Source organism: Mycteria americana, chromosome 3 (genome assembly GCF_035582795.1).
Source record: "Mycteria americana isolate JAX WOST 10 ecotype Jacksonville Zoo and Gardens chromosome 3, USCA_MyAme_1.0, whole genome shotgun sequence".
NCBI classification, from domain to species: Eukaryota; Metazoa; Chordata; class Aves; order Ciconiiformes; family Ciconiidae; genus Mycteria; species Mycteria americana.
The window spans coordinates 56,950,415-56,971,294 of NC_134367.1; the positions used below are offsets into that span (position 1 = coordinate 56,950,415).

The 20,880-nt window shown below is 36.7% G+C and overlaps 1 protein-coding gene and 1 long non-coding RNA gene across 8 annotated transcripts in view; one reads left to right on the forward strand and one right to left on the reverse strand.

Annotated features, from left to right (window-relative positions):
* The first annotated feature begins 701 nt into the window (after window positions 1–701).
* Window positions 702–16,482, forward strand: LOC142408304 (uncharacterized). The gene is made up of 3 exons (XR_012775244.1): window positions 702–1,100; window positions 13,448–13,581; window positions 16,051–16,482. It is a non-coding gene; the product is annotated as an uncharacterized LOC142408304 (long non-coding RNA).
* The window catches only part of FAM184A (family with sequence similarity 184 member A), an 81,561-nt gene continuing 65,463 nt past the window's right edge, over window positions 4,783–20,880 (reverse strand). For 2 of the 7 annotated variants that reach the window (XM_075498638.1, XM_075498639.1), the window contains exons 12-18: window positions 20,349–20,476; window positions 17,914–18,098; window positions 16,710–16,856; window positions 12,845–12,962; window positions 12,029–12,133; window positions 8,185–8,387; window positions 4,783–6,483 (exon numbers count right to left, since the gene is read on the reverse strand). In XM_075498638.1, coding sequence (XP_075354753.1) covers window positions 6,402–6,483; window positions 8,185–8,387; window positions 12,029–12,133; window positions 12,845–12,962; window positions 16,710–16,856; window positions 17,914–18,098; window positions 20,349–20,476 — 968 coding nt within the window. In that variant the 3' untranslated portion in view covers window positions 4,783–6,401. Of the gene's footprint in view, window positions 6,484–8,184; window positions 8,388–12,028; window positions 12,134–12,844; window positions 12,963–16,709; window positions 16,857–17,913; window positions 18,099–20,348; window positions 20,477–20,880 lie in introns of those variants that run through there. The other 5 variants (XM_075498641.1, XM_075498642.1, XM_075498640.1 and 2 more) reach the window with 4 other exon arrangements.

Consider the following 20,880-nt stretch of genomic DNA (forward strand, 5'->3'; position numbering starts at 1 on the left):
AGATATGTCTCTAGAAGCAAAAAACATTTTGCCTTATAAAATGGTCTTATTCTAACCAATTGAATGGCTACTCAATGGCAAAAGCACTGCTGAGATCTGCACCTAATATATAAATTGATCACTGTGAAAATTCAAAACTATTTCTGGTAAAGATTATCCTGGGTGGAGTGTCAAGCAAGTCCTGTCTCCGCAATACGCTTTCAGTGCCAACTTTACTCGGTTTATAGTGCTGTCTTGCAAGGTACCAAAACCAGGCTGCTTTTTTCAAATGATGAGACGCAGCTATTTCTAGACATTTGTTAGATCAGCACAGTTACCTGGCTTCTGGTATGGCAGAGCTGTAATCTTTGTGATTTCCTGGAGGTATCTGTCTGTGCTTCCTCAGACTCTGTGTTTTGTAGCCTAAACAACTAGAGCAACAGGATGAAAAAGAATGCAGCAGCCTGCAACTGGAGCAGCTAATTACAGCTACAGAGCAAGTAACTCATATTGGTGTGTAAAGGGTGCAATTAGGTACTGGTTCCTACAAGAAAGAAACTGAAGTATTTATTATTTTATTATTATCTAATAATAACTAGGAACAGTTATGTGCTTAGCTGAGTAATGAAGAAATGGTTACTCAACAAAGAAGTCATCAAAAAATACATCACGCCCATCTGAAAATCCATTAGCCCCTTTTGAACTCGGTGCAAAATAGGACAAGAAAAAGTAATTATCTCAAACGAGTGGATGGAGACAGTGCTGGCAGTTACCAGCCTGAAAAGCTCTCTTGTGCTGGGCTCAGAACGCTTTCCTGGTTTGTCTCTGCTTTCCACTTTGAATGGCTCTCTTACATAAGCCAGTATTGCTGTTGTTGTTTTCAGGTCGCTTCTGATAGTCTTGTGTGTTTATGAAGAAAAAGATGAAGACTAAAAACTCCTCTGTTTTTCAGTTTTACAGAATATGTGTGTGCTCTCAATCTGGAAATGTCCCAGGAGAGTACAAGAACTGCCTGCTAATGCTGTGGTCAGTGTGGCTGGTACACGTCCCACTCCAGCGTGCAATTGGGACACTGCTGGCAAGGCTGCACAAGTGCTGAGAAATGCTCATGGATCCCACAGGTTAGGTAAAAAAGATTTAGACTAAGCAGCATGAACGTGGTTGAATGTTCACGTGACCATAAAACTTGGGCTTCAGTCTCTGCCCTAAGGCATGTCTATTGCCAGCCGTGACGGATGCTGCCTGTGGTGTTTACAGCCTGAAGTGTGCTGACTCTTCTTTGTGCCCAGCCATCATGTTGATGATCTGTAACTGAAGTTAAACAGCTATAGTTCCAGCTAAAAGACTCAGCTGCTCTCTAAACTTTTCTGTTCATCTGTCAGGTTGAACGTGGAAGGCCTGTTAATTTCCAAGAGTACTCACTGTCATAATGAAGCAAGATTTTGGTAGTCATTATTGAATTATGCTTTTATTTTCTTAAGCTTGGCTCTTCTTGTTCCCTAGCAACATTGCTATCAGTGCTGCTGGCAGCAGCTGCTTCTCATTGTGTTCAGCCAGCTGTTTATTGTGAACAGGCCTCTATACTGTGCTTAACTCTGAAAATAACTGAGTTGCCTTAGTGACAGGCAATTTATAAACTCATCCTTAAGACCGTGCAGGACCCCAGAGTGGATCAGTAGTTCACCTCATAGGTCCTATCGTTAACCTAGGAACTTGCAGTGCAATTTGTACAGTCAACAAAGCTTGAGTTGTCTAATTGTGTATGTGCTTGAAAATGATAAATGTTAACACAGTTGTGCAGTAAAAGAGCCCAATGTTGAGCCCAGCAAATAACAAGTTCTATTATTAAGAGAAATGGAGTTCAGCAGTCAGTCATGCCAAAAAGTTCTGTTTCAGCTTGGCTGCCTGGTTTTGTTACATTAACCCAGTGCTATCCACAGGCACTTCCAATTACTGTAGCATATCTAAAGACATGGGTGTTTATTTATATGACCAAAATACACTGCAAATTAAATCAGCTTTAGAACTGCAAGCTGATTTCTGTATATAATTGTACATGGAAATGAGTCGTATTTCTATGTAAAGATTTTGCCAGGGAATGTATACATAAACAAAACTGATACAATGCCCAACACCCAAAAGTAGCTAAACAACAATACTACGAATTAGAGTTTCACCTTCATTATAGTAAAAAAAGGTTTAGCATTTGCCTAGGAAGAATAGTAACAGTACTGTATTGGACTACATTCAACATAGCAGGAAAAAAGCAACACAGGTCCTGTAAGGAAAGTCAGTTTGCATCTTTGAAAGCTGATGTATTTTTGCAAATGTTGGTTAAAAAAAAATTAAAAAAAAATGACAGGCTAGGGTTCCTCACACCTAAATTTAGGCAATGGAGGTACTTACATTTGTTGTTGCTCTACCATCTTTATGCAACCAAGAGAGATAAGTGGGCTGATTCACCCGTGAAGCTGCCCTGTTGACTGCAGAGGAGGTTGAAGATCACCATTTTCTTAAGTGATGTGACTCAGTCATTTTTCTTCTAAGGGAAGTACCTTACAGCAAAGGAGGAACACTTGGGGTCTAATTTTCTCGATGCAGAACTAATGAAATTTACCTGTGGATAGCATGGGGATCATGTAACAGAATTCACATATAACTTAAAATAAACCTTAAGCAAGCAAGAGATTGCTCTGACATCGTGAGCAGGTCTGATTTCTGATATTATGAGTGAGGTCTCCTGATATTCATTAGGATTTCCTCATGTCCTACAGCTTTTAAATAGAGTTTCAGAGTAAGACTAAAACTGGAAAAAAAAGTGAATACTATTAGTCAAATGTTAATATGGGGATTTTCTAGCTATGGTTACTTGGATAGTGTATTTGTTAACAACTTAAAGAAAGGACCCCAATTTTTTCAGCTGCCACACCAGAAAGGCAAGTGCTGTAACGTGGGCTATAGTTCAGAATCCCTCCATGTTCAGTTACAGGAACAGAAGCATTTTTCCCCAAAGAGACTGCTGCTTTCAGTTTTGAAGTGCAACTTAACAAAGGAGGTCCTTTGCGGAAAGTTTTCTACTCTCAAAAAGCAGGAGAGTTTAGTTCCAGAGACTACCTACATCAAGAGTGAAAAAATTATATTCTGCTTTAAGAATGAAAACAAAGATTTTTGCAGCATTATAGAAAATATTTAGGAAGAAAAGATGATAGGTATATCCTAAAAAAACCCCAAACTACTAAATATTCTATATTCTCCTGTTTTATAATACATAGATATTCTTACTCTTTAAAGTGATCAAAGATTACAAATCTAAGACATTTAATTTTAATTGAAACATCTACACGTTAAACGTAGAACTACTCAAACCAGTTAGAAAATAATCCAAGTTTTTTCTTCCAAAATAACAGATCATGAGAAAAACAGATGTGAAAATTTATTTAGACTAAATTAGAATATTAAAAATTCTATAATACTGACCCACGTAATTTATTGCCAGTACTTCTCACAGGACTAATATTTTCCTTGAAATTTCAGGTAAATATAGTACACATATGCTGAAGTAACTGAAAAAATGCAAAAGGAAGAAGTCAATCTGATGAAGTGATTTCTATGCTGGCAGTGATTTCAGCTTGGTTTTCAATGATCTCTGGGCTTTTTTTTTCCCCAAGTATACCTTCTGGGTACAATTCCTGCTGTGGAAAAAGCCATGCAATTTTTGGGATAGAACTCTTCCCTGTGCTATGAGATCGTGTCAGATGGGTCAGCTAGAGCAGTTTTCTGCTAACCTGGAAAATTCACTGGCATTCAGACTCTTATCACAGGAGTAAATGGAGCAGTCCAGACTGAAGGGCCGAACCTGGCCTTAAGACTGATTATTACAATGATGTTCTGATGAAATGTAGGATTCTGCGTTTTGTCCCTGTATCAAGTATAGCCTGTTACCTCCTTCTTCCATAGGAAAATACAGTAAGGAATAAAATACTACATTCTTTATTGTTTGCTCTTTGACCTTTTATTGTTCTTTCTGAATGAAACTAAAGGGTCGGGGAATTAGTTACACTAAGTGCTGATAATGAGATTTAATGTGTCAGAGTGCAGAGAGAGAGCTCCTGAGAGGCAAAAGATTTTCCCACCATTGTAAATAATACTATGCAACTGCATGCTAATTCTGTACCTCCTTACTTGGAGTTGTCCATTGAGCTAGGAAAGGCTGCATGCATGCATGAGCAGAGACTTTGCAGAACTCTCTGCACAACTGGATTCATGAATATGTGCACTTTTAGCTTTTTCCAGAATACCAGATACTGCAAACATCAGGAACACAATGGCATTGTGATAATGCAAATTCCTGTATTAATCCCAAATGCCAGGTATTAACTTTTTTTAGGAATACATTTTACAGGGTTCTCAATGCCATTTGGTAGAAAATAATTTTTTTCTGGTTGGTTTTGGGCTTTTTTTGTTTGGTTGTTTTTTGTTTTTAAGAGACTGATTCGGTAGCAGAATAGCTCCTAACTGTGGCAGACATAGTAACTGAGTGCTGCTTAACTTTCTTCTCCCTTCCAAAAGACAAATGCCTACCAGCAAAAAACCAATGGACACACCTTTTAGTGAATAGGTAAAGTAAATGCAGATATTATTGTCTTCAGATTACTGCTCAGTTATTAATTCCATATGTAAAAATGTACAAGTGAAGTGAAGGATGGGAGAAAAAGGCTTAGCCCTTGCAAAGCATGCAAGAAAAAATACGCAACACTCACTTCAGAACTTTGTAACAAAATGAGCTAGTGTATTTTATTTTGGGTAACAGCCAAGAAATCTGACATTTTGCCCAATATGGCTTTCTTCTAAAATTAAAAAGTTGCATATACCTACAGTTGAGTCCACCAACTACAGCAAATCTGCTGTATACATCTTTAATCCATGGCAGCATCACCAGAATACAGCTTTCAGTGGAGTTTTCAAGCTGAATTATAAGATAGAAGTTTTTAAATGTTCATTTAGAAGATTTTATATTGTTTATATGAAAACATACAAATTTTTCATTTATACATATACTACATATAAAACTCATTGTAATTAGCAAGTATCTTCATCTGGGTATTTACCTTTGTGCATATAGCGAAAAAGGGATGTAGGTAGGGCTTCAGATGAAATATTAAAGTTCAATACCTTTTTATATGCTAACTAAAACCTTATTCAAATAACTCAAACATTTTTTCCTGCCTTTAAAAGATAAGAGATTCAGCTTAAAAATACATTCATAAAACAAAGAGACAGTTTTCTCCCTGAGACTACCAGTGTGAGTTACTTTGTGGTAATCTTTGAATGAAAAAATATAAAAAGACAATAAGCTCTAGTTTTCTATATGCTGCAGCAAATTTCTCGAGCAACACTGCATCATAAAAGGTGTAGATTGGAGAATCATGCTCACTGGTTGAAAAAACATTTTCATGTATCAGTTGAAGAAGAAGAAAAAACTTTAATATAGACAAGGGAAGGTAATTAAGTTTTAATGAAAGATCTGTATCTGTAGCATGTATAAATGGGAAAAAGTTGGGTGGTTTTTTATTTTTTTCATTTCAGACATGAATTTTATCCAAAGCAGGACTATATGCTCAAAATGTAGATTCTTGATTTATGCAGAGATACTTAGTACAGTATTCTAAATGTTTGAAGCGTGTTTTTGTTAATATTAATAAAAGAAATACGTAACTTGTGGGAACAAGTTTAAATTCAATGCTAAAATGTTTGATTATAACTAGATGGCAAAATCTCATGAGCAACAGGTAAGGAGTCAACCCCCCAATGAACAGCTCCTGGTTTGTGGCTTTTTTCATCCTCTTGTCAAAATTACTCTGCTCTGAAGGCTAGCAGCTACACTAGTTCTGATTCATTTCACATTCTTCCTTTTAATTGTTAGAAAGAGACAGTTTTTAAACTGCTACAAAGTAACAGAATAGAATTGGGATGCATTAAAGGTATCCTGCCCAAATTGGAGAGAGAGCGAGATAGATATACTTTTTCCTTTTACAATTTAAATAGTATTTATAGTTACCATGCAATTATGTTATTTTGGGGGAAAAGCCTTACCTGAAATCAAAGAAAACACATTTATAGGAAAAAGGGGGAAAGCATTATGTTTGTTCTACCAAAATTTATTACGTAGTAATTACAAAGTTTAAAGATTCTTCCATTTTAAATAAAAATAGTTATAATTACACACATTATATAGTACCATGTCAAGTTATTCCAACAAATATAACATGAAATACAGTGCAGTTTCAAATCAGAAAGACAAATACTTTCTCATTCACAGTGTTTGACAAATTACAGGGAAGCTTGTTCACATGAGGGTTTACTTAAGGTCATGCTCTTACAAACAGTCCACATCACGCTGTGCCACAAAAACGTATCATCTCTCAGAACGTGAAGTATCGGGCAAACCACTCCTGGCGTTGTGGATCTGGTGAAGCCACTGGTGAAGCGTCAGTCTGAGGAGGGCTAAATTCACAGAAAGAAAAAAAAACAATTATCCCACAACTACACGAAAAGTACAAATGTTAGGAGGAAAAAAATCACAGAGAATATTCAGTAAAAAACACAGTCTGTTTTTCCATGGGTTAATTATCAGTGTGCCTCAGGACATGATTTAATGTCTCCCTACAGAATCTGTGATCATCCACTCCATTGGAGAGCATCAGCAGCACGGACAAGTCAGTTCAGAAGCCACATTTACAGGGTGGACAAATAATATTTTGGAAACTTAATTTAAAATCTCATAAACAGCTGTAGGTTTTCAGGAAGAATAAAAAGGGTTTTCTTGGAAAAGCGTGACTGTAGAAGGTCCTCTTTTAGCATCCTTTTCCTGTGGTAAAGTTAATTTTCAAAAATATGATGCGAGCATCATATTTGTAGACATGTGCTCACAAAGACTGGTTGGCAACTGAACAAAAATACACACTATTTTAATAGTTAACACCGATCACAAATATCACTTGCATTGTTCATGCACACATTTAAAATATGCTAATATACTAGGAAAAAAGAAACTGCTGCACTGCAAACAAGATTTATTTCCCCCTTGAACACTTAAAATTCTCACAAAATGAGCAAGAGAGAATACTTAAATCTAATTTAAATTTCATTACACAATTAAGTTCCTTTATCAATAAAATTTACTAATAAAATAATCCCTACTGTATTACTGGATAATACAGAGCACAAAACAATTTGGAATGGAAACTCCAGCATCACAGTCCATGAGTTCATGCACATGCATGTTATAGATATCTGAGCACACTCATGCACATCACATGCACAGGAAAAAATAGGCAACAGTACTTTTTAAAAAAAAGATTGTTTTCTTGGAATAGATTGTTTTCCTTTATCTAGTAGTTGCTAGGTACATGGTCTTTTGCATTAAACCAAAAGAGAGAGTAAACAACCAACTGTGGAACTGGAAATTACACATTGCTTTAAGTTGCCAACTTAGAGGTAAGAGATCAGCACCCACTAAATACAGAGTGTAGCACTTCAGTGCATTTAATATGTGGGGACATAAAGCCAAAAGACTAAAATGCTGCCTCTAAAATGCCATTTTTAAGTTATTCAGTTCACTGTATTAATTTGTGGGAGAATTACTTGACACTTTAATGCTGGTTTTGATTACTGGAAGCTCAGCATTAAGCATCCAAGCATGCACATTTCCTGTTGCTGTAGTCAGGTTACTCCTATGAAACAATTTGATATAGGTGAGGAAAGGGGAAACACAAAACATTCACGTAGCACAGAAAACAGTTTTCTTACATAAAAACCATTATCACATAATACCGAATAAAAGAAATTCTGTGCTAGTATCAATTCCTAAATGACAATCAGTAAATAACACAAACGTTTAAAACAATTGTTCATATATGTAAACAATTGGAAGCACATGAATTCTGTTAAAGTATCTAAAGAGGTTTTCAAAATTCAAGACTTACGAAAAAGTGAGAGAATACTTCACATTTCAACAAGGTCTACAATAAAAAGGAATACTATAAAGAGGTTACAAATATAATGTAAAAATTAAAAATGCCATAGGAGTACTTGTACCTCTGAAAGGTTCATAAAGCAAGTGGGATTCAGCTCAATAGGAATGCAAAATTTTCCTGAGTTAAGCAAAAAAAAAGAAAAAAAAAAGACTGGTGAGGCAGTGCTCACCTCAAAAACGTCTTGGGCTCTTTGGGTGGCATTGGCTGCGGTAGTGGTTTGCTGCTGTTGAACTCAATATCGTGGATGGGTGAGTTAGGAATGGGGTCCAGGCGGTTAGGATGTCCATTGCCCACCACTCCGCTAGATTCCAGAGCACTTAGATTGGGGACACTCACAAACCTGTTTGTTGATTTATCGTTCTTCTTCTTTTGCTGCATTAAAAATAACAAATGTAAGGAAGGCTTCTTGCACCAGGACAGATGAGGAAATTTGCAAATTTAAAAGTTGTATTGATGTCTGGTTTGGGGTTTTTTTGAAGGAGAGCAACTGGGACAGATTGGACTTTTTCTCCAATTGTAGTTTTACTATTTGCTTTGGCCAGAACTGAATGCCACAAGTTTTTGCAGAAAATCAAATTTCCCATCCAGATGATTAAGTTATTAAGACTTACTGTAATAATCAATGAATATATTATATGAGATCTTCCAATATAACATTTTGGTCTGTTTAAGACATTGGAGACAGGAAGTTTTCCACAAAATTGTCTGTTAAACCTTTCATGTTTACTTAAATCTTTTCATGATATCAGTGAAACAGCTCTGCTGTCAAATGTAATTACAGCAAATTTCAGTGACGAAAAAAGTGAGCCTTTCCCACAGGTTTCACCCCATCACTGAGGCACATTTTGGTAATTGGAACACGGAACCTAGAAAAGCAGCTACATTTCTTTTAAAGCAATTACGCCCTCATAGTTAGCAAGCGTTATAGCAATACTGCTAAAGATAAAAAGATTATTGTATAGGAGTTCAGTTTCTTGCACAAGGAAAAGGCCAGGCTTCTAATCCTACTACAGCTGCCGCTTCTAGACACCAGATGGCACAACTGAACATTTTTCTTTTCTTAATATTCTCTACACTCCTGCTGATAGTATTTCAAGGGACTCAAAATACTGAAGAATTTTATTTTTATATCACTGTTTTACTCTCCATAACACATCATACAAAGGAATCAGTATTCATCCTCTCTACTTTTATAGATATTTTAACGTAGAAGGATGCTTCAAATAATTCTATAGCTTTTTAAAAATAGCTGTGTGACAGAACACGAAGTGTATTTTCTGACTTCTGTCAAATATTCCATGTCCACAGTAAAATATTAATATTAAAAAAGCCTTATTTCAAAAAATAGGATTTTTGAATGAATGGATTCATTTATTCTCATGAATTGTGTATTATTTGAATATATAATAAATACTTTCATTCAATTTACATATATGCAACCCTAACAAAGCAGCTAGGAGAAAAAACCCTTAAGGGCTTATAAACTCCACAAATTTGAACTAAAGTGAAAGACAAGTGGAATCTCATGTTGTTGCTATATAATATTTTCCAGCAGAATTCCACTTGAAACAGAAGAGCTGCTCTACTCAAGGGTGGGCACGAGTTCAAACGGAGACAGACAGAATCCTATTGTGTGTTTGTACTTTCTTCTGTTTAACTCTCTGCCAGCTTTGATTTCAGTGCCTGACCTCGCCAGGGTTGGCAGATGCAAATGCTACTAATCGTAGCCACACTGGTGGATGTGTTTGTCAAAATACAGTTAAAAAATCCCAACAATTTAACAGAAAGCTATAATAGAAAAAAGTCTTTTTTAAGCATCACAGTGAAAGATCATTAGCTGCAAAGGATTAAACTAAGATCATCCCATACACTTTACTTCTGTTGTAGCTGAAGAAGCAAGAAATAGCATTATGGTGGAAAAAATAATTTGGTAAAAGTAACCAACTGTATGTAAAGTACATCTGCAAGGTAATACATACTTAATTAAAACTGTGTGTTAAGCACACTGTAGTTAAATCTGTGTGCTTCGTAGGTGGCTCATTTCTGGAAAATGCATATTATCCACATAAGTGCTTAGAAAAATACTACAGTTTATATCTTACTCTCTATAAAACAATCTAAGCTTCTGAAGCAGTCAAATCTGGAGAGACAAAACTGTGTGTATTGTTTCCATGAAATTCATGCAAAGTATTAAGAAACATCAGGTGTAACAATATAATACTAAACAGATCCATTGCATAAATTAGAGAAGCTGTAATACATACTGCAATGGCTGTAATTTTGCATTAATATGCAAAGCCCGTAGTAACTCATAAATTCTGTCTTTCGATTACAAAAAAGAAAAGAGAATGAGATTTTTCAGTTTCTTTGTAATTCATTCTCCAATAACACAGTACGTGCTTTGACAAAATAAGGTAACATAGCCCACAACTCATGAAATGAGAGATCACAATGTTCTGGCATACAAGACGGTTTTAAAGTCTAAACAGTTTTAAGTGATAGAAGCATATTATAAAAATATATGAATTATCACTATGGAAATCTGATGTTGAAGTACTTTTCCCAAACACTTCAGATTTCACACAAAACACAAGGTTATATACTTGATGGTTACATTTCACATCTTTATAAATGAGTGGTTCAGACAAACTTCCAAAATTTTCAAACAACCTTTATCACATAAAAACAAAGCATTCAAATTGTATCTGGCAGTCCTGGTATTTTCTCTACTGGGCTCAAACTACGTTCTTTTATGCAGTGATCCATAAAAGTTAGGCATCCTCAGATAAGCTTGTGAGAGCTGCTGGGCTCCTGAAAAACGTAGGAGAATACTGACAACTTGCAGCAGAGTTTGTGCAGAAGTGGGAAATATGCTGATCTGATGTGAAACTACAATAAGGCTTAGCTAAGTAATACAGCCTGATCTCAAATAACGGAGCCAGTCCTCCTTTTAAATAACGGAGCCTGAACCTTCATCACTGAAGCTCTCAGGCATCTGAGCTGCTCATGTTGTGCCCCCTGGGTTACCCTCTGCTTCAGAACCTTCCTGAGTTCTTCTGCCTTTACAGCTGGGACAAATCTCTTCCCTCTCCATGCAGATGAAATAACCTATGGGTTATCACAAGGAGGAAGGAAATGTCAGAGGACTCATTCTTACTCCTGAAGTGGTGAAAAGAAATAGAATTAAGGTACCCTATCACAGTCTGTTCGTGTTCCTCATGAAGAAATGCTGCTGGCTTTTGAAGGGACATGGAGGGTCCCATGCCTGCTTGTACAGTAGCCTTCACTGGCTGCTATTCAGCAGGACAGACAGAACTGGAAAAGGTTGCTATTGAAGTATTTTCATGGACATAGCAGGTGACAATAGGAGAAGGCTAGAGACTGACTTCTATCTCCTGCTGCTCCCACAGTCCATACCTGGTTTGTCACTCCAGTTCTCCAGTATTACTCTGTCTTTCTCCATTCAGACTCATTCCATGCCCTTCTCATAGTCTCTCCTTCCCCTTTTTACCCTTCTTCCCTTTCTTTAGTGTCCCCTCTCCCTCTGTCTTTCTAATGCTCTTTCATCCTCAGCACCACCTGAAAAATGAAATTGCCCTTGCACTTTCCAAAATAACCAAGAAAAATTATGAAACTAAAACTGGTTATGGGTGTCACTGTTCTCTATTATATGCTACAGTCCTGCCTTCTGTCACCTTTCTATTTTGATTTTGCAGTTTTGTGAGAAGGAACTGTGGTTTATGTCATACATGTCTAGCAAACTAGGGCAACAATATCAGTGGATCTCTCTCAACAACACAAAGGAAACAAACCTATACAAAGATAAGTAGAGACAAATGGAAAATTATGTTCCTTGTTTTGAACATGTCTTTTAAGAGTGATATATGTATATCACACACATACATGCACACACACATACACACAGGCACACACACATACACATATATTTCTTCTTTTTACTGTATCCTAAGTTTAGATTTCTTCACTTTAGCAATGAAGTCCATGGAACATACCTTCACCAATGGATTAATAACACCAACATTAGGGCTTGCATTAAACATTTTGTTGTAGTTAGTCTCCCTGTTAACTAGCTCCAGCTGATAGAACTTTTTGTCCTCCTAAAAAGAAGAACAAATAGAAACTTCTTTTTATGCATTTTCAATCAGTTAGTGGCCAAATCTGCCTATAAAATGATCTCAAATAAATTTATGTTTACATTTCTAAAGAGACTGGTAATTCTAAAAAATGCATTTTGTATTTAATATGTTTTATATATTATTAGATGTAAATACTAAATAATTTCTATTTATGCAGTTCTGTTGCAGTTCTATGCTCCTGAGAGTAAGCATAGCCTAAGGGATTATGCACTGGGAAAGACTCAGCATAGTTAATTTCTGATCTCTAATTAATTTGAATTTCCTCATCCCTTCTTGCCTCTGAATCAGGATCTAATCAGACAAATCTGAGTCAGGGTGTTGTGCTCTGAATTTGGGAAGCTCAGTGGATCAGGAAATTGGTCTTAGAAGCCTCATAGAATAGACTATTCCTTGTACGGCTTACATGGCTGCCTTATTCCAGGACCGGAGATAGGAGATGTCTGATCAAGGTCATACTGAAATATTTTTTGTAATAATGTATTATGCTTGATTGTGCAAAATTCTCTGTATCTAATTAGTTTTACTATTATAAGTCATTGAATCACAGGAATAATGTGTTAAAGAATATGAATAACATGCTAGCAGGATTGGTTCTTTAAATGCATTTCAAAGACTTTGAATTAACTTTTATATCTGTCAAGATATTAAACCAAGAGAGTGTAAAAGTCTTACAATCAATTTCTTTATGAGTTGGTCCCGCTCTGCAATTAGGTCTTTCAGTTCTGAGATAAGCTGCAAGTCTTCTGGTCTTGATTCTCTGTTTTTATATTTTTCTTCCATTTCTTCTAAACTTTATAGGAAAGAAGAATACCCCCTTTAGCCTGATCCAGTGTTAAATGATGAGTGAATAGGCACATCTTCGATTAGTACAAAAGAGAGTTCAGGGAGTAAAAACAGAAGATGACTTTCTTATCACCTTGAAGTAAATTAATTTCTATGTTATCATTCGGCTTTAGCTAGTTGAAAAAAAATCAACAATAACCATAACCTTTGCTCCAGTAACTAATAATCTGGGAAAAATTCTAAAAACTTAACATCCTTCTTGTGCATGCAGTACTAGATGTTTGAAAAAAGGCCTCTTGGAAGTCAAACTCAAAATAAGGCATTCAAAACCATAATATGGACAGTAGAATTACAGAAGACATAGCTAAGACTGATTCTTATGTAAAATATAAGGACTACATTGCATTATATTTAATATTAATGTAAATTTTAAAAGCTGGCAATTCACTTTCTTGATGAGGAAAACAAACAGTATCATTGTTCTTTTTATAGATGACTACTCTGAATAAAGATGCATGCTTGTGATACTGGAGAAACTGGATAGACAGACAAGGCTGGCACCGTCTTCCTCGGTTCATGTGGAACGTACTGGGACAAAGATATCCAAGAACAGTGAAGACTAATAGGTAACTAATTCCTCTCCACAAAAGCAACTTAGTACCATTAGAGATGAAATAAAGGAATGAGCTGCAAAAGAAAAGCAATAACACTTGGATATTAGGATATCTGGATTAAGAGAAATGTAACAATTGATAAACACTGAAAAAATAGGAGGAAATTTAGAATGGCTGGTGGGAAAGCATTAAAGGAGAGAAGTGAAATAAGCTAACTGAGAGAGGAATTGTACAAGTTAACTGCGTAAATCTCCTTGTTTCTTCTTAAAGAACAAGTTTTGAAGACACGACAATTTCAAATGACTGTGTCTCTCTCAAACATAAATATAATGCTCATGATGCTAAACATTGTTCCAAAGGAAACTACTAGAATACTTGTCTCACATATTCAGCCCTCACATAGATTAGTGAACCAAGTTTCAGAACAGAATCAGGAAATTTAACAAGCTTAATGAAAAAAGAAATTAAAAAAAAAATCCCAAACAAACCCTGAGAAAAATCTGTGTATTTAAGGTGTCTAAGTCAGCTCAAACTTTATTCCACAAGATACCTGGAAGTAGACATAATTTCTCACTTTAGAATCACAGAATCGTATAGGTTGGAAAAGACCTTTAAGATCATCGAGTCCAACCGTAAACCTAACACTACCAAGACCACCACTATACCATGTCCATAAGCACCTCATCCAAACATCCTTTAAATACCTCCAGAGATGGCGACTCAACCACTTCCCTGGGCAGCCTGTTCCAATGCTTGACAACCCTTTCAGCGGAGAAATTTTTCCTAATATCCAGTCTAAACCTCCCCTGGCGCAACTTGAGGCCATTTCCTCTTGTCCTGTCGCTTGCTGCTTGGGAGAAGAGACCGACCCCCACCTCTCTACAACCTCCTTTCAGGTAGTTGTAGAGAGCGATGAGGTCTCCCCTCAGCCTCCTTTTCTCCAGACTGAACAACCCCAGTTCCCTCAGCCGCCCCTCATAAGACTTGTGCTCCAGACCCTTCACCAGCTTCGTTGCCCTTCTCTGGACTCGCTCCAGCACCTCAATGTCTCTCTTGTAGTGGGGGGCCCAAAACTGAACACAGTATTTCAGGTGCGGCCTCACCAGTGTCGAGTACAGGGGGACGATCACTTCCCTACTCCTGCTGGTCACACTATTTCTGATACAAGCCAGGATGCCATTGGCTTTCTTGGCCACCTGGGCACACTGCTGGATCATATTCAGCCGGCTGTCAACCAACACACCCAGGTCCTTTTCTGCCTGTCAGTTTTCCAGCCACTCTTCCCCAAGCCTGTAGCGTTGCATGGGGTTGTTGTGACCTAAGTGCAGGACCCAGCATTATTTAGATAAATATTTTCCCTTCAGAAGCAGCTATGTGATTTTTATTTTGCGCTGCATCTGAAAAAACAGTTTATATTAAATTGTATTTATAACCTTCAAATAATCTGTACATAATCTGAGATTATATAATGTATTTACATCAAACATTATGAATGTGAACAACATGACTGTTTTTATTTGCAGAAAAGGCATTTGACTCAGCAGAACAGAAATATGCTCAGCTGGCTTAATTTTTGTGTATACATTTTATGCTGGGTTAAGCTATTGTATACAGATCCCCAGAGTATAGTATATAGTTATGCACAGCTGTCATTTTATTTTCAGATATTTCAGAGAACTGGGTTTTTTTCTGTTTCAAAGAGATAATATGCAATTTCAAGACTCTAGTTGTAGTGTCTAATTAATGATGCCTACTCTCAATTACTGTAAGATAGATTCTCCATTTCATAAATGTTCACAAGGCCATGCTTTAGGTGAGGTTGAGCCTGCAAGAAGTTACTTAAGAAACAGCTGCATAAAACTCTTTTTTTTTTTTTTTTTTTTTTTTAACCAGAGTTTCCTCTTTTGACAGCTGTTTGCTTCAGTGTAAGTAGAGAGAGATAACACTGAAAGCCAGGTCAGGGCACCCTGGATAATGTTTGCTGTCTTTAGGCCAGTGGCTGCTTCCTTGCAGCTCCAAGTTGAGCAAGAACCAGGAGTAGGGAACCAACTAAATTCAGAAAATTTCAGAACATGATAAAACAAGTAACTTCATGGGACAAAACCAGGGTAAACAGTTCCAAAACCTAGTTCTGGTGGCTGCTTATAGGTATGTTTCTCATACAAGATAAATGCAGTAAACAGGAAGCAGTTTACACCTAATTTACTGAATGGCAAGTTACCACATTTATCAGAGCACAAGAGTGTGCATGTGGACGATTACAAGGGAGTAAGAAGTAGAATTTTATACCCATCTTATTTGAAGATAATTTCTGAGTGCTTATTATCAAGAAAGCATTAGATGCCTTTGGGCTTTATTTTCCATTTTTAATTGATATTTACTTAAAAAAGTTTTCTATCATATACTTAGAACCAATTGTTTTCTCTGCCATAAATCTTTTGTGCTGCAAATACAAATCCCTCGGTGACAACTTTGTGTCAGGAAGCCCTCAATGCGCTATGAAACCTCAGCCAGAAACCCTGACCAAATGCGTTACATCACAGACAGAGATAAAGAATGAAGGATGCGGAAGACAAGAAAACACCAGCTGGGCGACACATTAATACACCACTTCTCCCCAGAGGTGGTCTAACCCCAGGTGGCATTTTGACTCAGAGACGCTCTTAAGTATTCTGTTATTGTTATGTTCATATAATCCATTTCAGACACTACTTTCCTTATGCTAGCAAACCTAAAAAAGTCTGCATCACTCATGCACTACAATCAGACTGCTTAATAGCAAATATTGTACTGTTTATAAACTTGTTGAAGAAACTCTTGTGTTCTCAAAAAAGATGTCTTAAAGTTTGACAAAAGAAATTTGAAATAATGTTTTCTCCAATTTTCTAAGAACTGCACAGATTTAATATCTTTTCCACTTGAAATTTTTCGGTCTCAAATCCCTAACAGTTTATCTCACTAAATTCCCCTAAAGCTTATAGAATTGTGTTGCCTAAAGAATGCAAGATTAGGCCCCATAGTTGATTTAGGTTTTTGCACATCTGCATCTCTGCAGTATCTTCAGCAACTTATGGACACCAGAATAAACTATTCACTCAAACGCAGCTACATACAAATTTTTTTAACGCAACAAAACTTACGAAATTTGTAAAGCTGAATTAATTTCCTTGAGCAGCTCTTGGGTCTTATTAAAATCTGCCAGCATGCTTTGTTTCTCTCTGATGTGATCTGCTGTCAAGACATCCAGCTCTTTCTCATGTTTCTTGCTTAAATCTTGCTCATGCATCCTGTTTAATTTATTTTTTGTTAAAAAAAGAGTTATTCTAAAATCAGACTCGTTTGTTCATCATAATATTCTGCCATGCTTCTAATGGCTTTTACACAATATCAGACAACACAGAAGGAATTACTGATTCATCAAAACCCACTGCTTACTGTCCTCCAATCTTCTAGCTTATTTCATGAAAATGCATCTCCTTTAATGCTTTTTTAAATAAACAAATGTAATGAATGTCCTGGTTTCAGCTGAGATAGAGTTAATTTTCTTTATAGTGGCTGGTATGGGGCTATGTTTTGGATTTGTGCTGAAAACAGTGTTGATAATACAGAGATGTTTTAGTTGTTGCTGCACTAGTCAAGGACTTTTCAGCTTCCCGTGCTCTGCCAGATGCAGAAGAAGCTGGGAGGGGACACAGCCAGGAGAGTTGATCCAAACTGGCCAAAGGGCTATTCCATACCATATGGCATCATGCTCAGTATATAAAGCTGGGGAAGAAGAAGGAAGGGGGGACATTTGGAGTGATGGCGTTTGTCTTCCCAAGTAACCGTTACGCGTGATGAAGCCCTGCTTTCCTGGAGATGGCTGAACACCTGCCTGACCATGGGAAGTAGTGAATGAATTCCTTGCTTTGCTTTGCTTGCGTGCGTGGCTTTTGCTTTACCTATTAAACTTTTTTTATCTCAACCCATGAGTTTTCTCACTTTTACTTTTCTGATTCTCTCCCCCATCCCACCGAGGGGGAGTGAGCGAGCGGCTGCGTGGTGCTTAGCTGCCGGCTGGGGCTAAACCACGATGTTTTTTTAAAAAAAAAAACACCAAAAAGCAACACTTGAGCAGACTGTTACTAAAATATGCCAAAATGTATCACTGAAATGCAGCTTAACTGTATGGTAATATTCACTAACTTTACTGGTAATGGGCATAGCTTTTTCTAAAGAAGACTAAACGATATACAGCATCACTTGATTAAGAGGATAATTTAAAAGCTGCAAATGGTAAAACTTCTTAAGTAAAACAATATGTGAAACAATACACATTTGAGTTTAGAGTGGAAAAATTCATACCTGATCTGTTGGTTGGATTCACTGCGTATTCTAAGAACTTCTTTCCCTTTAAACTCTAATTCCTTGGTCAATGCACTTATATTTTCATGAAGATGCAGAATCTCTTTGTCCAGTTCAGCTATATGATGGTCTCGGTGTCTCAGTTCATCTTGTAGATCTGATATTCGGCATAAAAATTCTTTCTCCTACGATATAAGTAGCAGCAGGAAAAAACATTTTAAATAGACTTGTCTCTCAGAAGCACAATACTTGCTTTTGGAAGATAACAGCTGAGCAGAATTTTCCATTCAACAGACAATTTTTTCAGTTTTTGATGCTGACACAAATTATAATTAAAACCGAGGTGTTTTTTTATTGCGTACAAGTACAAATAAAGAAGAAATCAAAGTTACGTAACAAACAATTTCCATTTGCGAGAAAATTTAAAACCTGTCATTGCCTGTTAAAGTTTGTGTAGCTCATCACATTTTCCTTTTGCGCAAACATACAACAAAAAACCAGATACTGCTAAGAACCAGGAGGCTGGGCACTTAGCATTTTCTACCTCTTTAGAGAACTGTTTTTCCCTTTACAGCCCCATACAATGAGACAAAATAGCTCAAGATGTATGCCCTGCACCAATGAACACTATGATTCAGAAGTCTTCTATCTTAGGTATATATAAGGGTCATAAATATGTCACAACAGAATATGTGCTAAATAGTTTATATAATATTTATATTGTGTCCAATAAATCAATAAAAGTCATTCTTTTTGCATAAGAAATTCCAATGAAGTTAACATCTGGGAAACTCATCTGGAACCCATCCCAATGGTTTTAATAATGATTCTCCTCAGTTTAGAAAAAGTCTGTAATAAAATCAACCTTTTTCAGAATTTTCCATTTCCATCTATTCCACTTCTTACAGTTTCACAATAATTAATGACCATATAGTTTGCACAGATAGAAAATCAGCAGATATTTCAAAGTAATTTTATGTATAATTGTTTTTTGTGCTTTTGTGCATCCAGGAAATACAAATATATCCTCATGCACAAATTTTATGGGACATCTGTAAGAACGGATGTTTAAAAATAACTCTCTACCTCCCTATAGAAAGACTGTATTAAAGTTATAAGAAAAAGCAGTGGAAAATTTATATCCACATATTTAAATATTTCAAAAGTAGCAAATATAATCATCCTGCTCAGACCTCTCTGCACCTAGTTCAGCTCTGATCCTGTGAACTGATGAGCATTCCAGCACAGGAAAACACTATTAAGTGCTTTGCCCTCAGTACAACTAAAGCTCGTGCTTAGCAGATCATTGTACTGAGGCCAAAAGTACATAGCATTTGGTTGGATCAAACACTTGCTCTTGTAATTTAAACTTTTTTTCCTGACATCTCCTTTAGGTGTCTCACACTCTAGGCTTAAACAACACACGACTGAAACTATATACTCCTAAATCCTGCATGTTTTAGTTCACTGCTGACAGCACCACATTTTTGCGTCTCGTGCTCACACTTTCAGACTAGCAAGGAAGAGAAAAAGAAGGGCTCATCTTTGACTGCCTGTTTTTGTGTAAAGGCTATATCCAACTAAACCTGTTTCCTCTGTTAATATATTTCTAAAATCACTCCACCTTCTTGGCGCTGGACTATCAATAAATCAATCCTGAAAAGCGCATTGTATAGGCAAATAAAGAAGTCATTTTCTGGTCCTCTTACTTCCAGGAGTCTGGCTTCCTTTGATCTCAAAAAGATCAAGCTTTGAATTTTTAGTTACTACTGGAAAAACTGATCGTGTATAAAGTGAAAAATGAAAGCTAAAAGTGAATGAATCAGTTTTCTGCTGAAAGCAAAGGCAGTCCATACTGGCTTTGGGATTTGGGGGTTTGTTTTGTGTTTTTTGGTTTTGGGTGTTTTTTAAGAAACAGTTGCAAGCTGTTACGTTGTCTTCTCTGCTTTCTTTAGAAGCTAATTTATCTTTTCCAATTTGGCTCCTGAAAAAAAGAGATACTAAGCTACCTCTTAAGTTTGAAGCAATCATTTGGTTTTAAGCAACCACTTCTTAGCCATATCACTTAGGCTTTGGAGAGAAACAGCTTTTTCCTTTTTAAGTCCTGCTGGCAGCTAAGGATGAGTAGAATTTTGAGGGAATTGACACTTTCCTCCCACGGCAAGCCAGTGTGCTCCCAGACGGCTGCACAATTCTGAGAGGAAACTGCCTTGATACGGGAGCCTTTACTAGGCTTCGAATGAAGTTTGTTGAAGGAAGAAAAAGCTAAGCAAGGAAGTTCAGGTAAACTGGTAGGGATGCATTATCTGCTGGTGCTGGCTGACTTTGAAGGATTACATGTTTGTTATTTGTTCACAACAGTTCTTGCCTTCAGCTAAGAGAAGACAAATACTGATTATGCAATTTTACAGTCAGTTGCCAGCAATGCCTCCTACCTGTCGCCTGCCGAGTTCTATGCTTCTTTCAAGCTCCATTTTGGCAGCTACCAGTTCTTGTTGATGGTTGTGCCTTAGCTGGTCAATTGCTGCTGCATGTTGATGATTTAGCTCTGAGCGCAAGGAAGCTAGTTACCATGAACAAAAAGAAAAGTTTATTTTGCAAATGTTTACATTAATTAACAATAACAGTCCAGCTCCCTCAAGTATTGCTGCTGACCTAACACACACCGTTTACCTCAGCTAAGCAACTGTCCTGTCATTCTATTCCGGTTACTTTCTGAAACATTCTCCATCATCAAATTTGGTGGCTTACTCCTTCCAAAAAAACTTAAGGGTAAGATTTTTCCAAAGTGAACCATTTGGGCTTAACCTGTTAAAGCTTATACTGATTTTAAGAGGAACAACTAGGTCAACATTGAATGACTCTGAGATACACTACAGTGTTATAATACACACTCACGTACATACATATATGTGCATGTATATTTGTATGAGTAGAAATAATGTTTTTGACCCACTCGCAAATTTG